This window comes from Phoca vitulina, unplaced genomic scaffold (genome assembly GCF_004348235.1).
Source record: "Phoca vitulina isolate PV1807 unplaced genomic scaffold, GSC_HSeal_1.0 scaffold73, whole genome shotgun sequence".
Lineage (NCBI taxonomy): Eukaryota > Metazoa > Chordata > Mammalia > Carnivora > Phocidae > Phoca > Phoca vitulina.
In genome coordinates, this window is record NW_022589776.1 from 7,106,607 (window position 1) to 7,125,615 (window position 19,009).

The 19,009-nt window shown below is 36.2% G+C and overlaps 1 protein-coding gene across 1 annotated transcript in view; it reads left to right on the forward strand.

Annotated features, from left to right (window-relative positions):
* TDRD5 (tudor domain containing 5) overlaps positions 1-19,009 on the forward strand; it is a gene marked incomplete at its 3' end in the record, with an annotated part of 65,262 nt that overhangs the window by 36,398 nt on the left and 9,855 nt on the right. The window contains exons 7-9 of the mRNA XM_032393432.1: positions 3,281-3,434; positions 13,835-14,043; positions 15,301-15,521. Of these exons, the coding sequence (XP_032249323.1) occupies positions 3,281-3,434; positions 13,835-14,043; positions 15,301-15,521 (584 nt within the window). The remainder of the gene's footprint in view (positions 1-3,280; positions 3,435-13,834; positions 14,044-15,300; positions 15,522-19,009) is intronic.

Sequence of the window (19,009 nt, forward strand, 5' to 3'; positions counted from 1 at the left end):
AAGAAAGGTAAAGATTTAAGAGAAAGTAACAGACTTTGAAAACATGGAAAGAAGAGCCAACATATAAATAATAAAACTGAAGAGTAGGACAGAACAAATACTAAAAACTATAGTTTGAGTGAACTTTACTGAAATGGAAGATTTGAAACTGTATTGAAAGAACACATGACATATCTGAGAATGTTCACCAGAAAGACCCACATCAAATTATTGGACTTAAAAATCCTTTGGGCATCTAAACAAAAAGAGCAAGTGACTTATAAGGGAGACAGAATTAGGTTATGGATATTTTCACAGCAATATTTTATGTTAGAGGAAAAGGGAGTAACCTATTTCATATACTCAAGGGAAAAAATGTAGGCTAAGGATTTTATAGCTAGCAAAATTAACCTTCAACTATAGAGCGCCAGAGAAGCTGTTATCACCATGCAAGGATTCAAGAACTCTTGTTCCCTTGAGTCTATCTCAAGGAGTCTACTGGAGAATGAACTTCAGAAAACTAGAATTGTTGAGGGAGATTGACAAAAGAACTGACAGTGAGTGCTGCTTGTAAAACTAAGACCAAATGAGGGTTAGAAGGAGAGAATATAGTATGTAATGGCTATAGTCTTACAATGTAGATAAAGAACAATGCCACAAAATGATAAGGGTCAGCATAGGCAAAAATAATTGCTTTTATTATATTGATAGTGGTAATGTTAGTACTGTTAATCAATTTTGAGACTGTTGTGTAATGTGGTATAGGGCATATTAATAATTATGGCATATGTGGAAGCAATTATGGGATAATTTTAATTGTATAAACATAATATATTCCAGGAATATCATATTCTTGGAATGATATGATGAACCTGGAACATCTTATCATTCCAGACTAATAAGGAGGCTATTAAAGACTAGGTTCGCATCAGAAGGGCTTAGGAATCCACTTGAAGAGTTATTTCAGGTATCAGTGATGATAATACATGCAGTGGTTTGAAGTTCATCAAATATGTTTAATTCTGTGAGTTCTTATGATATTAAAAACTAACTGGTCATCTTAGAGGTTGTTAGAGAACCAATTTATTTTCTTGAAAAAATGATAAAGAGCAAATCACTTATCCTGGCTTTGCTAAATGAACTGGTATGACTGGGTTACCAGGTAGCAGATGAGGGGAGCATATCTATAAAATGTTCCAACTAAGTAACAAATAAGAATTGATAGAATTTCACTATGTTAAAACCCTTAATAGTAGATCTAGGTATGGACCAGGAATGGCTCTAGACACCACCAAAAAAGAGACAACCAGACATTACATGCTTCTTTATAAACACAGTATCACTTAAAGTCATAGAGCATGAGTCTGACCAAGCCTTTGATCCAGCTATCAATGCAGAAAATAGTTTTTGCACTAGAGTATGTCATCTGCAAAATCCACACGGTGAGGAAATGAAATCATGTAATAGGATATATTCATATATTAGAGGGCATAAATTTAAATTCTAAGTTAAAATTGAGTTGGAGGTGGAAGAGAGAAATGAAGGAGAGTGGGAGTAGAAATACATCAATTACTTCTTTGCTTATGGTTGGGAGTCTGTAAAGCTGGAGACATAACAAAGGAATTAGGAAGAAATATATCTGACATATCAGTCAGTGGACAAAACCAACTTAATACTGATTCTCAGAATCAGAAAGCAAAACTCAACTGTGTCATGTACTGATATGGGATTATCTCTGTATTGACTGAAAAATGTACAACAGATATAGTCTATTATGCTGAAGCATGATGTGTGTTCAGATTTTGACAGTTTCTAGAAAGTTGCTCAAGCAACTGATGATGATGGTTAATGCAAGAAACTTGGAATGATTGGTTCCCTCCAGGGACGTGATCTCCTGGGCCACTGAAGGATGGGAGTGGGTCAGAGACTTAGTTTTGCTGTATACTTTTTTGAGACTCCTAAATATCATGTATTAAAAAAATTAATGAAATCCTTCCTAGCCTAGTCTTGTGTTTGACTGACTTGCATATTCATAGTACTAGGCACTTTACAGAGAAGATGAACCATTAAAGAGACTAACAAACATAAAAAGAAAAGAAGCCATAATATGTAATGTGCAAAGAAGTAGAGATACAAGTCTCATTCACCCTCATCCTTCCCCTTTCTTCTACCAAACTTTTCTCTCTCGGGATATTCATGACTAGCTATAGATGTGATATTAACAACCCTTTAAAACCATGACTTGGCTGATGCTGGGCCCCCGTTTTCCAAGTGTCTTGGGAGAAGTCATAAAGAGTTGAATTGGGTCTCATAGTGTCCATGAACAAGGTATACAGCAGTCCCGTCCTCTGTCAGGAGTTAGTTCTTTCAGAGTGTTTGCCTCTGTGTGCCTGTCAGTTTTCCCCAAGGTGATTAAGTCAGAGCAAGTGTTTATTTCCTATTCTAGTTGGAGGAACAGAAAAATAATTATGTTTAGCTCAACTGCTTTACCTTGCTTAGGAAGACAGAAGTTTAAGAATTTGAACATTTTAATGGGGGATCTCACTAACAAGGGCAAACTTCCAATTCATTGTGCAGTTTAAACCAAACATATTTCATATAAATCCCATATATATTTTTTCTATATTTGGTATAATTTTTCTTCTTTTGCAAGGCAAGAAAATCAAACAATACTGTAGGAGATACACTGACACCTGCTTATTAATCTCAACATCTAGGGTGAAATCATAAAATTTTAAGGAAATATTTTAAAATAGTATTACTTTCTTGCATGTTGAAAGTGGTAGTGAATTCTTTATCTGAAAATAAATAGCCAGTAATGACTTCTGTATTTTGTGCATCCCCCCCTTTTTTAAGACTTTTGCTTTATAATCAAATATTGTTAAAAATGAGAGGGGGCGCCTGGGTGGCTCAGTTGGTTAAGCGACTGCCTTTGGCTCAGGTCATAATCCTGGAGTCCCTGGATCGAGTCCCGCATCGGGCTCCCTGCTCGGCAGGGAGCCTGCTTCTCCCTCTGACCCTCCCCCATCTCATGTGCTCTCTCTCTCTGTCTCAAATAAATAAATAAAATCTTTAAAAAAAAAAAAAAAAAAAAATGAGAGGTAAAAAGCCCTCCTAATTTTCACTTCAATTTACGTATGCTTTAAAAGGAACTTGAAACTGGCCTGGAAGGGATTCTAGGTCTCAAGGTAACTCACATATTGACTTAAGTCCAAATTAAGGGACATTGTTTAAGGGCGTCTGTATATGTTATATTCCTTTTATCTAATGTTTTATGTTGTTTCTGTTTTTTTTTTGACAGATAATCTTTAAAGAGCAACTTTCACCAAAAAAATTGGGCTTCTTAAATGTGACAGAACTTGTTGGAGCTCTTAGTGACATTCTCCGTGTTGAGTTCAGGGAAGGAGAGCAAGACTTACTGGTGTTTGATGCTGATATGAAGCCACTACCACCTGGTGAGTTGAATCACAATTTGATGCAAACCTGATTTTTTGAAAATTGAAGTATAGTTGACATACAATTATATTACTTTTAGGTGTACAACATAGTGATTTGACCGTTCCATACATTATGCTGTGCTCACCACGATAAGTGTAGTTGCATTTTGTCACCATACGATGTTATTACAATATGATTGACTGTATTCCCTATGCTGTATTTTTCATTCCTGTAACTTATAACTGGAGGTTTGTACCTCTTAATATTCTTCACCTTTTTTGCCTATCCCCCCACCACTGCCCTCCCTTCTGACAGCTATCAGTTCTCTGTATTTATGATTGTTTCCATTTTGTTTGTATTGATTTCAGATTTCACATATGAGTGAAATCATTGTGTTTGTCTTTTTCTGCCTGACTTATTTTACTTAGCATAATACCCTCTAGGTTTATCCATATTGTCTCAGATGACAAGATTTCATTTCTTTTTATAGCTAATATTCCATTGTGTATACACTAGGACTTTATGTGGATAGACACTTAGGTTGCTTCCATAACGTGGCTATTGTAAATAATACTGCAATACATATAGGAGTGCATATATCTTTTTGAATTAGTGTCTTCATTTTCTTTGGTTAAATACCCAGTAGTGGAATTTTACTGGACTGTATGTTATTTTTATTTTTAATTTTTTTTTTTTTTTTTTTGGAAACTACACTGTTTTCCACAGTGGTTGCACCAATTTACATTCCCACCAACAGTGCACAGGGTTCCCTTTTCTCCATATCCTTGCCAACACTTGTCTATTTCTTATCTTGATACTAGCCATTCTGATAGGTATAAGGTGATTTCTCACTGTGGTTTTGATTCTGCATTTCCCTCATTCTTAACAATATTTAGCATCTTTTATGTGTCTATTGGCCATCTGTATGGCTTCTTTCAAAAAATGTCTATTCAGATTTTCTGCCTATTTTTATTTGGATTTTTTTTTTTTTGGTATTGAGTTGAAGTTTTTTTTATGTATTTTGGATATGAACCCCTTATTGGATATATCATTTGCAAATATATTCCCCCATTCAGTAAGTTGTCTTTTCATTTGGGTTTCCTTTGTTGTGCAAAAGTTCTTTAGTTTGGTGTAGTCCAATAGTTTATTTGTACTTTCATTTCCCCTGCCAGAGGAGACATACCTAGAAAAATGTTGGTAAGGCTGATGTCTAAGAGATTACTGCCTATGTTTTTTTCTAGGAGCTTTATGGTTTGAGGTCTCACATTTGGATCTTTATTTTGAGTTTGTTTTTGTGTATGGTGTAAGAAAGTGGTCCAGTTTAATTCTTTTGCATGTAGCTGCCCAGCTTATTGAAAAGACTTTCTTTTCCCCACTGTATATTCTTGCCTCCTTTGTTATAGATTAAATGAACATGTAAGCATGGGTTTATTTCTGTGCTCTCTGTTCAGTTGATCTATGTGTCCATTTTTGTGCCAGTCCCGTACTGTTTTGATTATCACAGCTTTGTAGTATGTCTTGAAATCTGGAATTGTGATACCTCTGACTTTGTTCTTTTTCAAGATTGCTTTGGCTATTCAGGATCTTTTGTGGTTCCACATAAATTTTAGGATTATTTATTTAGTTCTGTGAAAAATACTGTTGGTATTGGAGCAACTGGGTGGCACAGTCAGTTGAGCATCCGACTGTTGGTTTTGGCTCAGGTCATGCTCTCAGGGTCATGAGATTGAGCTCTGCGTCAGGCTCCTTGCTCAATGGGAAGTCTGCTTGGGATTCTTCCTCTCCCTCTGCCCTTCCTCTCTTTCTTTCTCAAATAAATCTTTAAAAAAATACTGTTGCTATTTTGATAAGAATTGGATTGAATCTGTAGATTGCTTTGGGTAGTGTTGACATTTTAACAATATTGGTTCTTCTAATCCATGAACATGGTGTATCTTTTCATTTGTGTCATCTTTAATTTCTTTCATTGGTATTTTATAGTTTTCAGAGTACAGGTCTTTCACTTGGTTAAATTTATTCCTAAGTATTTTGGGGTTTTTTTTTTTGGTGCAATTGTAAATGAGATTGTTTTCTTAATTTCTCTTTCAGCTACTTCATTATCAGTGTACATGCAACAGATTTCTGTATATTAATTTTGTATGCTGTAACTTTACTGAATTCATTCTAATAGATTTTTGGTGGAGTTTTTAAGGTGTTCTGTGTATAGTATCATGTTATTTGCAAATAGCGACAGTCTTATTTCTTATCAATTTGGATACCTTTTTTTTTCTGATTGCTGTAGCTAGGACTTCCAGTACTGTGTTGAATAAAAATGGCAACAGTGGACATCCTTGTCTTGTTCCTGAGAGGAAAAGCTTTCACTTTTTCACTATTGAGTATGATGTTAGCTGTGGATTTGTCATATATGGCCTTTATTATGTTGAATTATGTTCCCTCTATATCCACTTTGTTGAGAATTTATCATGAACAGATGTCGAATTTTGTCAAAAGCTTTTTCTGAATCGATTGAGGCAACCATATGTTTTTTAACTTTCATTTGTTAATGTGATGTATAATTGATTGATTTGTGGATATTGAACCATTCTGGCATTCCTAGAATAAATCCCACTTGATTGTGGTAAATGATCCTTTTAATGTATTGTAGAATTTGGTTTGCTAATACTTTGTTGAGGATTTTTGCCTTGTATGTTCATTAGGGATATTGACCTGTAGTTTTCTTTTTTTGGTAGGGTCTTTGGTTTTGGTATCAGGGCAATTTTGGCTCATGGAATGAATTTGGAAGATTTCTTTCCTCTTTTATTTTTTGGAATCATTTGAAAGAGTAGGGATTAAGTCTTCTTTATTTAAATGTTTGGTAGAATTCACCTGTGAAGCCATCTGGTCCTGTACTTTTATTTCTTGGGAATTTTTCGATTACTGATTCAATTTTGTTATTAGTAATTGGTCTGTTTATATTTTCTATTTCTTCCTGATTCAGTTTTGGAAGATTGTATGTTCCCAGGAATTACCCATTTCTTCTAGGTTGTCCAGTTTGTTGGCATATAATTTTGTGTAGTATTCTCTTAGAGTTCTTTGTATTTTCGTGGTGGTTTGTTTTGTGTTTCATTTTTGATATTTGTTTGAATCCTTTTTTTTTCCTTAATGAATCGGCTAAAAATGTATCAGTTTTGTTTATCTTTTCAAAGAACCAGCTCTTGGTTTCATTGATCTTCTCTATTGCTTTTTTGTTTTTTTTTTTAATTTTTAATTTTTAAAATTTTATTATGTTAATCACCATACATTACATCATTAGTTTTTGATGTAGTGTTCCATGATTCATTGTTTGCGTATAACACCCAGGGCTCCATTCCATACGTGCCCTCTTTAATACCCATCACTGGGCTAACCCATCCCCCAACACCCCCTCCCCTCTAGAACTCTCAGTTTGTTTCTCAGAGTCCATAGTCTCTCATGGTTCGTCTCCCCCTCCGATTTCCCCCCCTTCATTTTTCCCCTCTTGCTATCTTCTTCTTCTTCTGCTGCTTCTTTTTTTTTTTAACATAATGTATTATTTGTTTCAGAGGTACAGGTCTGTGATTCAATAGTCTTACACAATTCACAGTCACCATAACTCATACCCTCCCCAGTGTCTATCACCCAGCCACCCCATCCCTCCCACCCCCCACCACTCCAGCAACCCTCAGTTTGTTTCGTGAGATTAAGAATTCCTCATTATCAGTGAGATCATATGATACATGTCTCTCTCTGATTGACTTATTTCGCTCAGCATAACACCCTCCAGTTCCATCCACGTCGTTGCAAGTGGCAAGATTTCATTCCTTTTGATGGCTGCATAATATTCCATTGTGTATATATACCACATCTTCTTTATCCATTCATCTGTTGATGGACATCTTGGCTCTTTCCATAGTTTGACTATTGTGGACTTTGCTGCTATAAACATCAGGGTGCACGTACCCCTTTGGATCCCTACATTTGTATCTTTGGGGTAAATACCCAGTAGTGCAATTACTGGGTCGTATGGTAGCTTTATTTTCAACTTGTTGAGGAGCCTCCATACTGTTTTCCAGAGTGGCTGCACCAGCTTGCATTCCCACCAACAGTGTAGGAGGGTTCCCCTTTCTCCGCATCCCCACCAACATCTGACATTTCCTGACTTGTTAATTTTAGCCATTCTGACTGGTGTGGGGTGGTATCTCATTGAGGTTTTTTTTTTATATTTTTATTTATTTATTTGAGAGAGAGAGAGCATGAGAGGGGGGAGGGTCAGAGGGAGAAGCAGACTCCCTGCCGAGCAGGGAGCCCGATGTGGGACTCGATCCCGGGACTCCAGGATCATGACCTGAGCCAAAGGCAGTTGCTTAACCAACTGAGCCACCCAGGCGTCCCATCATTGAGGTTTTGATTTGGATTTCCCTGATGCCCAGCGATGTTGAGCACTTTTTCATGTGTCTGTTGGCCATCTGGATGTCTTCTTTGGAAAAATGTCTGTTCATGTCTTCTGCCCATATCTTGAGTGGATTATTTGTTCTTTGGGTGTTGAGATTGATAAGTTCTTTATAGATTTTGGATACTAGCCCTTTATCTGATATGTCATTTGCAAATATCTTCTCCCATTTTGTCCATTGTCTTTTGGTTTTGTTGACTGTTTCCTTTGCTGTGCAAAAGCTTTTTATCTTGATGAAGTCCCAACAGTTCATTTTTGCCCTTGCTTCCCTTGCCTTTGGCAATGTTTCTAGGAAGAAGTTGCTGCAGCTGAGGTCGAAGAGGTTGCTGCCTGTGTTCTCCTCAAGGATTTTGATGGACTCCTGTCTCACATTTAGGTCTATTGCTTTTTAATCTCCATTTCATTTATTTCTATTCTCACCTTTATTTCCTTTCTCCTCCTAACTTTGGGATTTGTTCTTTTTCTAGCTCTGTTAAATGTAAGTTTAAATTGTTTATTTGAGATTTTTCTTTTTTCTTGAGGTAAGGCTGTATCCTTATAAACTTCCCTTTTAGAACTGCTTTTGCTACATCACAAAGGTTTTGGATCATTGTGTTTTCATTTTCATTTGTTTCCATGTATTTTTTTCATTTCCTTTTTGATTTCTTCATTGATTCATTGGTTGTTTAATAGCATGTTGTTTAGCATCCACCTGTTTGTGTTTTTTGCAGTTTTGTCTTGTAATTGATTTCTAGCTTCATACTGTTGTGTTTGGAAAAGATGCTTGATATGGTTTCAGTTTTCTTAAATTTACTGAGTCTTGTTTTTGGCTTGATCTATCCTGGGGAATGAAAAGAACTTGAAAAGAATGTGTATTCTGTTTTTGGATGGAATGTTATGTAAATATTTGTTAAGTCTATCTGGTCTAATGTGTTGTTCAAAGCTATTGCTTCCTTATTTTCTGTTTGAGTGATCTGTTCATTGATGTAAGTGGGTGTTCAAGTCCCCTACTATTTCTCCCTTTATGTCTTCTAATATTTGCTTAATGTATATAGGTGTTCCTATGTTGGGTGCATAGATGTTTACAAGGGTTATATTTTCTTGTTGAATTGATCTCTTTATCATTATATAATGCCTTTATTTGTCTCTTGTTACAGTTTTTGTTTTAAAGTCTACTTTGTCTGTCATATTGCTACCTTGGCTTTTTTTTTTTTTTTTTTTGCTTCCATTTGCATGGTATATATTTTTCCAGCCCTTTACTTTCAGTATGCATGTGTCTTTAGGTCTGAAGTGAGTCTCTTGTAAGGCAGCATATAGATGTCTTGGGGTGGGTTTTTTTTTTTTTTAATCCAGTTACCCTATGCCGTTTGACTGGAGCTTTTACTGCATTTACATTTAAAGTAATTATTGATAAGTATATATTTAATGCCATTTTGTTAATTGTTTTCTGGTTCTTTTTATGGTTCTTCTCTGTTCCTTTCTTCTCTTGCTTTATCTTTGTGATTCGATATTTTCTTTAGTGTTATGCCTGGATTCCTTTCTCTTTTTTTTGCATATCTATTATAGGTTTTTGTGGTTACCATGAGGTTCATATATAATATCCTATGTATGTAGCAGTCTATTTTATATTTTAAGTTGGTGGTTGCTGAAGTTTGAACACATTCTAAAAACACAAAATTTTTACTACCTGCCCCTCCAAGTTTTGTGTATATAGTGTCATATTTCATATCTTTTTATTTCCTGGCCCTTAACTAATTTTTTAGATACTGATTTTACTATGTTTGTCTTTTAACCTTTTATATTAGTTTTATAAGAGATTGATTTACTACCTTTACCATACGTTTGCTTTTACTCATGAAATTTTTTCTTTTCATAATTTTTTTTCTAATTATGGCCTCTTCTTTTCCACTTAAAGTAGTCCCTTTAACATTTCTCATAAGTCTCCTATAGTGGTGATGAACTCCTTTAACTTTTGTTTGCCTGGGAAACTATTTCTTCTTAAATTCTGAATGATAACTTTGCTGGGTATTCTTGGTTATAGGGTTTTTTCCTTTCATCACTGAATATATCATGCCATTCCCATCACAGCTGATACTCCTGTCGGGTTTCCTTGTATGTAACATGTTGCTTTTCTCTTGCTGATTTTTAGATTCTCTACCTTTAATTTTTGACATTTTAACTAATTTGTATCTTGGTGTGGACCTCCTTGGATTCATCTTGTTTGGGATTTTTGTGATTCCTGGACTTGGATATCTGTTTTCTTACCCAGGTCAGAGGAGTTTTCAGCTATTATTTTTTCAAGTTATTTTTCTGCCCTCTTCTCTCTCTCTCTCTTTGGGACCCCCTGTAGTATGAATGTTAGAATGCCTGATATTGTCTCAGAGATCCCTTAACTTACCCTCATCTGAAAAAATATTTTTTCTGTTCAGCATGGGTGCTTTCCATTACCCTGTTTTCCAGATCGCTGATTCATTCTTCTGTACCTTCTGATCTGCTGTTGATTCCCTCTACTGTATTTTGCATTTCAGTTATTGTATTCTTCAGCTTTGATTGGTTCTTTTTAATATTATCTATCTCTTTGTTGAAGTTTCTCTGAGTTCATGCACTCTTCTCTGGAAGTCAAGTGAGCATCTTTATGATTATCTTGAACTCTTTATCAGATAGGTTGTTTATTTCCATTTGGTTTAGTTCTTTTTTGAGGTTTTGTCTTATTCTTTCATATGGGGCATATTTCTCTGTCTACTCATTTTGTTTGACTCTCTGTTTCTATGAATTAGGTGGAAAACTACTTCTCCTAGACTTGAAGGAATTGCCTTGTGTAGGAACAGCCCCTTTATAGACTGTATGTGTCTGGCAGCTTTGGTTGGTTGGCTGGAGCTTTAGTGGGTGCAGGCTGGATGTCCCAGGGCACTTGCTTTAGGACCACTCTGGTGTGATGGCTGGAGCTGAAGTGGGTACAGAGTAGAGGATTCTGGTGCTCTCCATGCACAGTATGTCCTGGAGGTACAACTGGAGCTGAAGTGAGTGTGGGCTGGGGGTTCTTGGAGTGTTCTGCATAGTGGGTGCCCAAGTGAATTGTCTATAGCTAAAGTGGGGATGGGTCTGGAGTGTTCTGGAAGATGCAAACCTGATTATTATTTGTCCCTGAAAGGACAAGGAAAAATAAAGCATTGCTTACATAATATTCTTTATTGTAACCACATCAACCAAACAGATTACACATTAGCCTTGAAAACACTTTGATATGATGACCATTCTTTTTGGTGATATTTGTTGTAGTAAGGCTAACCTGTATCATTAATGAAGACCATCTAAATTATTTTTTAGGATTTATTTATTTATTTTAGAGAGAGAAAGAGGGAGAGACAGAGTGCACCAGTGTGGGGAGGGGTAGAGGGAGGGTGGGAGAGAAGGCAGACTCTGAGCTGAGCACAGAGCCTGACTTAGGGCTTGATCCTACAACCCTGAGATCATGACCTGAGCAGAAACGAAGAGTCGGATGCTTAACCACCTGAGCCACCCAGGCGCCCCAAAGACCATCTGAATTTTTAAAATATACTTTCTTCATTATCCAGATATTTGGATAACTCTGAAGAAATAAATTTTCTAAAATAGTGATCTGATGGGGAAGCACCAGATCAGTGGTTGTTAACTCTGGCTGTGCATTAAAGCTTTTTAGAAATACATGGATATTTGGAATAAATGGGTGTGTATTGGGACCTAGGACTTGTATTTATTTTTAAACAAACTTTTTATTTTGGGATAATTTTAGGTTTATAGAAAAGTTGCAGAGATACTAATGAATTCTCATATGCCCTTCATCCATATCCCCTAATATTAACATCTTATATTACCATGATACATATATCAAAACTAAGAAATTAACTGATACGTTACTATTAATGAAACTCTAGATTTTTTTTTGGTTTTACCATTTTTCCCATAATTGTTCTATTTCTGGATCCACTCCAGGATACCACATTGCATTTAGGGCACTTGATTTTTGTTTGTGTTTTGTGTTTTTCTTTTGACTTAGGTTTTTTTCTTTTGAAATTTTTATTGAGGCTATTATATATTTATATACAGTTATTACGAACAAATGCAGAGAGATTCCATGTACTTTTTCCTCTGTTCCCTCAATGGTCATGCTAAATTATAGTATAATATAGTTCAGTTGACCCTTGAACAACATGGGTTTGAACTGGATAGATCCACTTATATATGGATTATTTTTGGTAAAATCAGTATAGTACTGTAAATGTAATTTCTCTTCCTTATAATTTTTTTAACATTTTTTCTTTAGCTTTATTATAAGAATACAGTATATGATATATATGACATACAAAATATATGTTAATCAACTGTTTATGTTACAGTAAGGCTTTTGGTCAGCAGTAGGCTATTAGTAAAGTTTTTGGGGAATCAAAAGTTATATGCAGATTTTTGACGGCATGGGGGGGTGATGTCTCTAACCCCTGCATTATTCAAGGGTCAACTGTATTTATATTTTTATAAGCTTTTTTTTTTTTTTTAAAGATTTTATTTATTTATTTGACAGAGAGACAGTGAGAGAAGGAACACAAGCAGGGGGAATGGGAGAGGGAGAAGCAGGCCTCCCACAGAGCAGGTAGCTTGATGCGGGGCTCGATCCCAGGACCCTGGGATCATGACCTGAGCTGAAGACAGATGCCCAATGACTGAGCCACCCAAGCACCCCTATATTTTTATAAGCTTTTACAAGTGGTTTCGATGGATAGCAATTTTTTGTCCAAAATGTAAATGTATCTTTGCTGATTTTTCTGATCATTTTGGAAAATATCACAGATGAGTGGAAAGTTGGAAGTGAACAATTACCATCATTTTAGTTCCCCCAAAAATGCTGTTAGAATTTTTACATAGTCTTCCAGATTTTTTTTCAACATATATGTAAGCATTGCTAGATTTTTAAAAACTTATAAAACATTTACTTATTAAACAATTCCAGCAATGTAGAATGGTAACTAGTAATTGTTTTAATGGGTCTTTTTTGGACCTTTTATATATAACATAGTTATTTATCATATGTGTAATTTTCTTGCACAAAACGGTATTATATAAATGTATATGTTCTTGGGACGCCTGGTTGGCTCAGTCGGTTAAGCGTCTGCCTTCGGCTCAGGTCATGATCCCAGGGTCCTGGGATCAAGTCCCGCATCGGGCTCCCTGCTCCGCGGGGATCCTGCTTCTCCCTCTGCCTCTGCCTCTCTCTCTGTCTCTCATGAATAAATAAAAAAAAAATCTTAAAAGAAAATGTATATGTTCTTGCTTTTTATACTTCACATATTATGGATGTTGTTCTATATCAGCATAAATAAGTTTATTTCATCCTTTTTAACTACATATAATTCTTTTATGTGACTACATTCATTTAATCAGTCTCCTATTGACAGACATGTAGAGTGTATTTACTTTTTATCATTATGAAAGATACAGATGTAGATACCTACATCTTTGTGCACTTTTATTAGTTTTTCTTTAGGAGCCACTATGGCTTTAGGTCTATCTGGAGTCTGTTTTAATGTGGCAACCTCTTATAATCATCATACACATGTAATTTGAACAAAATATGTAATTGATTTGGTAATTCCCTAAAAATTAAGGCACTGTATTATGGAATATTAAGTAGTCACATACATTGTACATTAAGGAACAGTGCACTTTAACTGCTGAAGTTGAACAAAAAATAAATTGAAATCAGGATGTTGAAAAATAAAACCTTTAGTCAAAGTTCAAGAAACCTTACCAGACTCACCCTCTCCCTTGCCAACATAAATAAAGATTTGTTCCCTTCTAGAACTTCCTTTTATCTCTCTATACTGAAAGGTCTGCAAAGACAGGTTCATGTCTCTCATTTATCATTATTTTCCCAGTGCCTGGCCCATAGAATGTGCTTAATAAGTTATACAAATTATTGTAATAGCTATCCACAGGCTACTCTATTGATCATTTCAGATGGAGATATTTCATCAGTCAGAAATTCATGTTTAGTTCAATCGGATAAGAAAATAGAAGTCAAAGCTTATGTCTCCAGTCCCCCTAGAAATTCACTGTCTACTGCTGCTATCGAGGAGACTGCCTGGGATTGTCCTCCTAAAAACCCTAAGGAGCCAGAACAGAAGATTTGCAAGAAGCCTAATCTGGTGGTAAAGCCTTTACAGCTGGTAAGGTTTAACGACTTTGTATACTGGAGATTCAGCATTATGAAAAGTAACTGAATGAATATTTCTTCAAACCAAAATTCTATTTTAGAAAAGTCTTATTTCTAGATACATGATTTCTTAGAGCAAAGCTTTGGTCTGAAGTCACCTTATGCAGCATTTATTCTGGTTTTCGATCTTTTGTATAACTGATTTCATTCAGATCTCATTTTAAAGTTTTCAGATGGCTTTGAAGATTTGCCAGCTTTTGCAAGAGGTTATAGCCAATGCTTGGTCCGTGTTTTTTAAAATGTAGGCTGGAAAACCCTCGAGGGCTTCAGAGGGAAGAATTGAGGAGCTTTTTTTTCACTTTATGTCTCAAGAACTGCTGCAGATTGCCCTGCACCTGTCCTCAACTATAGGGTGCTTTTCCTTTTTTCTTTTTCATTATATGTCCACACAATTCTCCTTTTTTGTGCTCTCCTCTTCTGTTATTTATTTTGTTGTTGTTAAGGAATTAATTGCTTACTCTTCTTTTCTTCTACCATCTATACCTGGCTTCTTTCATGGAAGGAAAACATTTTGTTTGGAAAGCCTACTGCATATTTTCTAGAGGATAAGAGAAAGGCCTAAAGGAAAATAAGATATTTTAGAATAAGAGTGTTTGAGAAACCCTATTTTTGGTTGGAAGACTAGTGTGAAATTTAATGCATTCTTTAAAGTTACCTTTGTTGGTAGAGTTGGGTGGGATGACAGTCTATCTTGGCTCAGCTTGAATATTTTAAGTACCATATTTGCAATTTTGTATGGGGTAGCTGTATAACATACTCTTAATATCATAAGGCAGTCGTTTTCCTATATTAATGTAGGTAAGGATCACCTAGGGAATTTTTTTTAAAGATTTTATTTATTTGATAGAAAGCACAAGCAGGGGGACCGGCAGGCAGAGGGAGAGGGAGAAGCAGGCTCCCCGAGGAGCAGGAAGCCAGACTCGGGACTCGATCCCAACACCCTGGGATCATGACCTGAGCCTAAGGCACACGCTTAACTGACTGAGCCACCCAGGTGCCCACCTAGGGAATTTTTTAAGTGCATAACTGGAAGCCCCACTTCCAGGTATTCTGGATCAGTAAGTCCTGGCTAATGCCTAAGAAGCTTCATTTTTATAATTTCTCAGGTGATTCTGATAAAGATGACCCATGAAATATACTTTGAGAAATGTCATAGTTTGAAATGCCACTCAAAGTTTTATAGTGGTTACTTTTCTTTTTTAACTTGTAGCAAGTAGAAGTTAACAAGTCACAGCTCAACCTGGCAGTGGCCAATCATGATATCCCACCAGATGCTGTACGGGACAAGAAATTATGCAGACTGCCACCATTAGATACCAGTACCCTTGTGGGGGTCTTTGTGGAGTATATCATCTCTCCTAGTCAATTCTACATCCGAATCTATAGCAGGGATTCATCCGAGTTACTTGAAGACATGATGATTGAGATGCGGTAGGAGCCTGTTGTTTTCAGTGTATTTTTCATGTATCTCATTCTAAATCATAAGTTCTCAACATTTTGGTTTTAGGGCTTTTAAAAATTAAGGACTAGAAAACTTTTGTTTATTGATATTTATCTTAGAAATTAAAACTAACATTTAAATTTTTTTTTTGTTTAAAAATAATGGTAAGTCCATTTGTGTGAATATAAATAACATAGTTCTGTGAAAAATAACTATTTTCCAGAAATTATAATATTGGCATTGTTCTACATTTTTGCAGATCTCTTTAATATCTGTCTTAATAGAAGAAAGTTTGATTTTAATATCTGCTTTTGTCTTTAATCTCTTGAGGTATATTGTTTTGGTTGAAGTATATGAAAACATCTGGCCTCACATAGATACATAGTTGGGAAAAAGAGTATTTCAATAGCCTTTTCAGAAAATTGTGAATCTTCTTTGATATTTTCAGAAAATTTTTGAACATTCCAAAACTTGGCAAGTGGTAGTTTTTTAAAAATTCGTTGCAGTGTGGAATTTGAACTTTTCATATCCTACTGTGTTAAAGTCCATTGGTCTTCCTTTGCACTTTGAATGAACCCAGGACTGGTTATGCAGTTGCAGGCTCCAGTGCAAAATTAAAATGCAAGGTGCTGAGTTTAAAAATCATTAAGAATTTCAGGACAGCAATAGCAGAACATTAAAGCAAGCGTAAGGCCCTTCTAAGTGTGGACTCAATACAACTGGCCCTGAAAGGATCTTTTACCCCCATTAATAATTTTAAAACATCATGCAGTGGTATTTTGGAAAACACTGGTTTGCTGAGTTATGTAGATCTTTCACATTTATTAATATCACCACTGATCTTATCAGAAAAGTATTATGTATTAGGGAGCTGTCAAGCTCATGGTGGTAGATGCAACATTTCCAAAATCCTAATTTTCACTTGAAAGCCTTAAATTTTATCCGTGATGACAAATACTGTCAGTGTTTTCCTTGAAGTGACAGGCTCATCTCATTTTTGAGAAAACGTGTGTCAGAAACCTAAGTCTGAATAAACATAGTTTGATAACGGTCCTTTCGAGCAAAAATGGTGTTCCATGAGAACAATGGCTAGTTCATTTTCTAAGTAAAAATGCTCCACAAAAAAAGCAGCTAGTTCAATTCACAACTCAAGTGCATAAGTGCTTTTCCTTAAGACAACTTGAGAAGTGTTTTATGTGTATAGTACTTCCATTTTTGTCACACGGAATATTGAAAAGATGGTCACTCAGTGGTTGATATTTAATAAACTTAATTTTTATTACTTTATCAAGGACATTCTTAAGTGACATTGGCTTTTTTTTCTTTTTTCTTTTAATTGTGAGTGTGTGACAGTGATATATAAATGATGGCTAGTAAAGTTTGGTGCCACTGTCTTGATTTGGCTAAGACCCCTTGCTTTTATACCATCATTGCAAGTGTTAACACAGTGAAAAGGGCAAATCACTATTTCACTCAACTACTACTACTCTAATCTCTTTTCTCCGCTGAAAAATGATGCCCTTTCTTAGTAAACACCATGAAAAATGTGTACATTTGCAGTCACTTAAGATTTATTCATGAACAACAGTGTCTGGTTTTTACATAGGTGTCACATATAAGAATAATTTATTACATACTTCTCCAAGAGCATTCCATTTTTTAATCTAATTTTACCACATTATATACTCCACTCCTCTCTCACCCAAGAACACCTGGCATAATGTAAGTCACATAATCACTTAGTAAAAATATTATCATATATTATCATATATCATATATATATATCATATATATTCCATTCCAGGATGCCTGTAAGATTTAGTACATGTTTTAAAGCACACTTACTGGATTTGTGATCTTCCTTACTTTAACTCTATAGGCCTAGTCTCCTTATCTCCAAAGTAGGGATACTAATAGTACCTGCCTCACAGAGTTGTGACGATTAAAGTACTTAGAATGGAGTCTAGCACAAAAGTTGGCTACTGTTGTTATCAATACCATATCTGCTGTGTGCTTGGGATGTTGAGGCATGAGGAGTACAAGGAGAAGACAGACATGGTCTTTCCTTTGTCAACACCATGATTATCTGGGAAGATAGGGGATATGTGGGGTATTGCATGAGGTGGTCATTCTGCCTGGGCAAGATGGAAGAGAGCTTCACAAAGGGGGTACTTGAGCTCGGCTTAAAAAACAAGTAAGAATTTGCCAGTCAAGGTGTGAGTGTGAATGTGCAGGTCCAGTCACGGGCACTGAGGCCAGCATTAGCATTAACGACGGGAGTAGCGCTGTGCTCTGGGAGCAACAAATAGGGCAGTGAGGTCACCACTGCGTGAGGTTGGGTGGACAGTGACTGAATGTGAAACTGGAATACTAGGGAAGAGCTGGAGTATGAACACCATGGGAAGGAATTCTGACTTCTTCTGTGGACAACGAGGAGCCTCTGAAGGTTTTTAGAAAGTAGGGGCATCAGCAGGTTTGTATTTCAGGATAACTCTGGTTTCAGTGCAGAAGATGGGTGGAGTGAACAGGAGAGCATCCATTACTATGCTAGTCTTGGTAGGAGCATGAGAGTGGAAAGGGAGAGAGAAATTGGAGAGAATTTGGGAAAGTACAGTTGTCAGGTCTTGATGACAAGCATGGGTTTGAGAAGGATAAGGGAGAAAGGGAGAATAGGAAACCTGTGTTGACTTTAGAGATTGGGTAGGTTTGAGCTGGGGTTAGAAGTTTGCACCTGGTGCCTCTAAGGTGACCATGAGGTATAGGGAATTGACAATGTTGAGTGGACAATATTAGTTAGGATTAGGTTTAGCCACTGTTACAAAGACATAACTTAGCCATAGTAGCATAAAGAAGATAAAAGTTGATTTCTTCTTCCCCTAGTGGTCCATATATAAACACTACAGACTAATAGGGTAGCTCCATGGTGTTGGGGATGCAAGTGTTTCTTGTCTTGCTGTCGCAGACAGTGTGTTGCCCCCATCTTCATGGTCCAGGAGGTAGCTCGCCACCACACCCAGCAGCTCCTCATTCCAGCCAGTGGGAAGGAGAAAGAGAAGAAGGTAGGAAGTTGGAGGCATGCCATTTTCTTGAAAGACAAGAGCTGGAATTTCTATACTTGACTTCCCCCCCACCCCGGAGAAATGTATTCTTATTTATTTTCTTATTTTTTAAAATTTTATTATGTTAATCACCATACATTACCTCATTAGTTTTTGATGTAGTGTTCCATGATTCATTGTTTGCGTATAACCCAGCGCTCCATGCTGTACGTGCCCTCTTTAATACCCATCACCAGGCTAACCGATCCCCCCACCCCCCTATACTTGACTTTTTTTTTTTAATTGTGATAGAATACACATAAAATTTACCATCCTAATCATGCACACTCTACTTTTTCTCACATCTCATTGCCCAGAGCTTAGTATTCACATCCAGATGCAAGGGAGCCTGGGAAATCTGAATGGCTATATACTCAGGC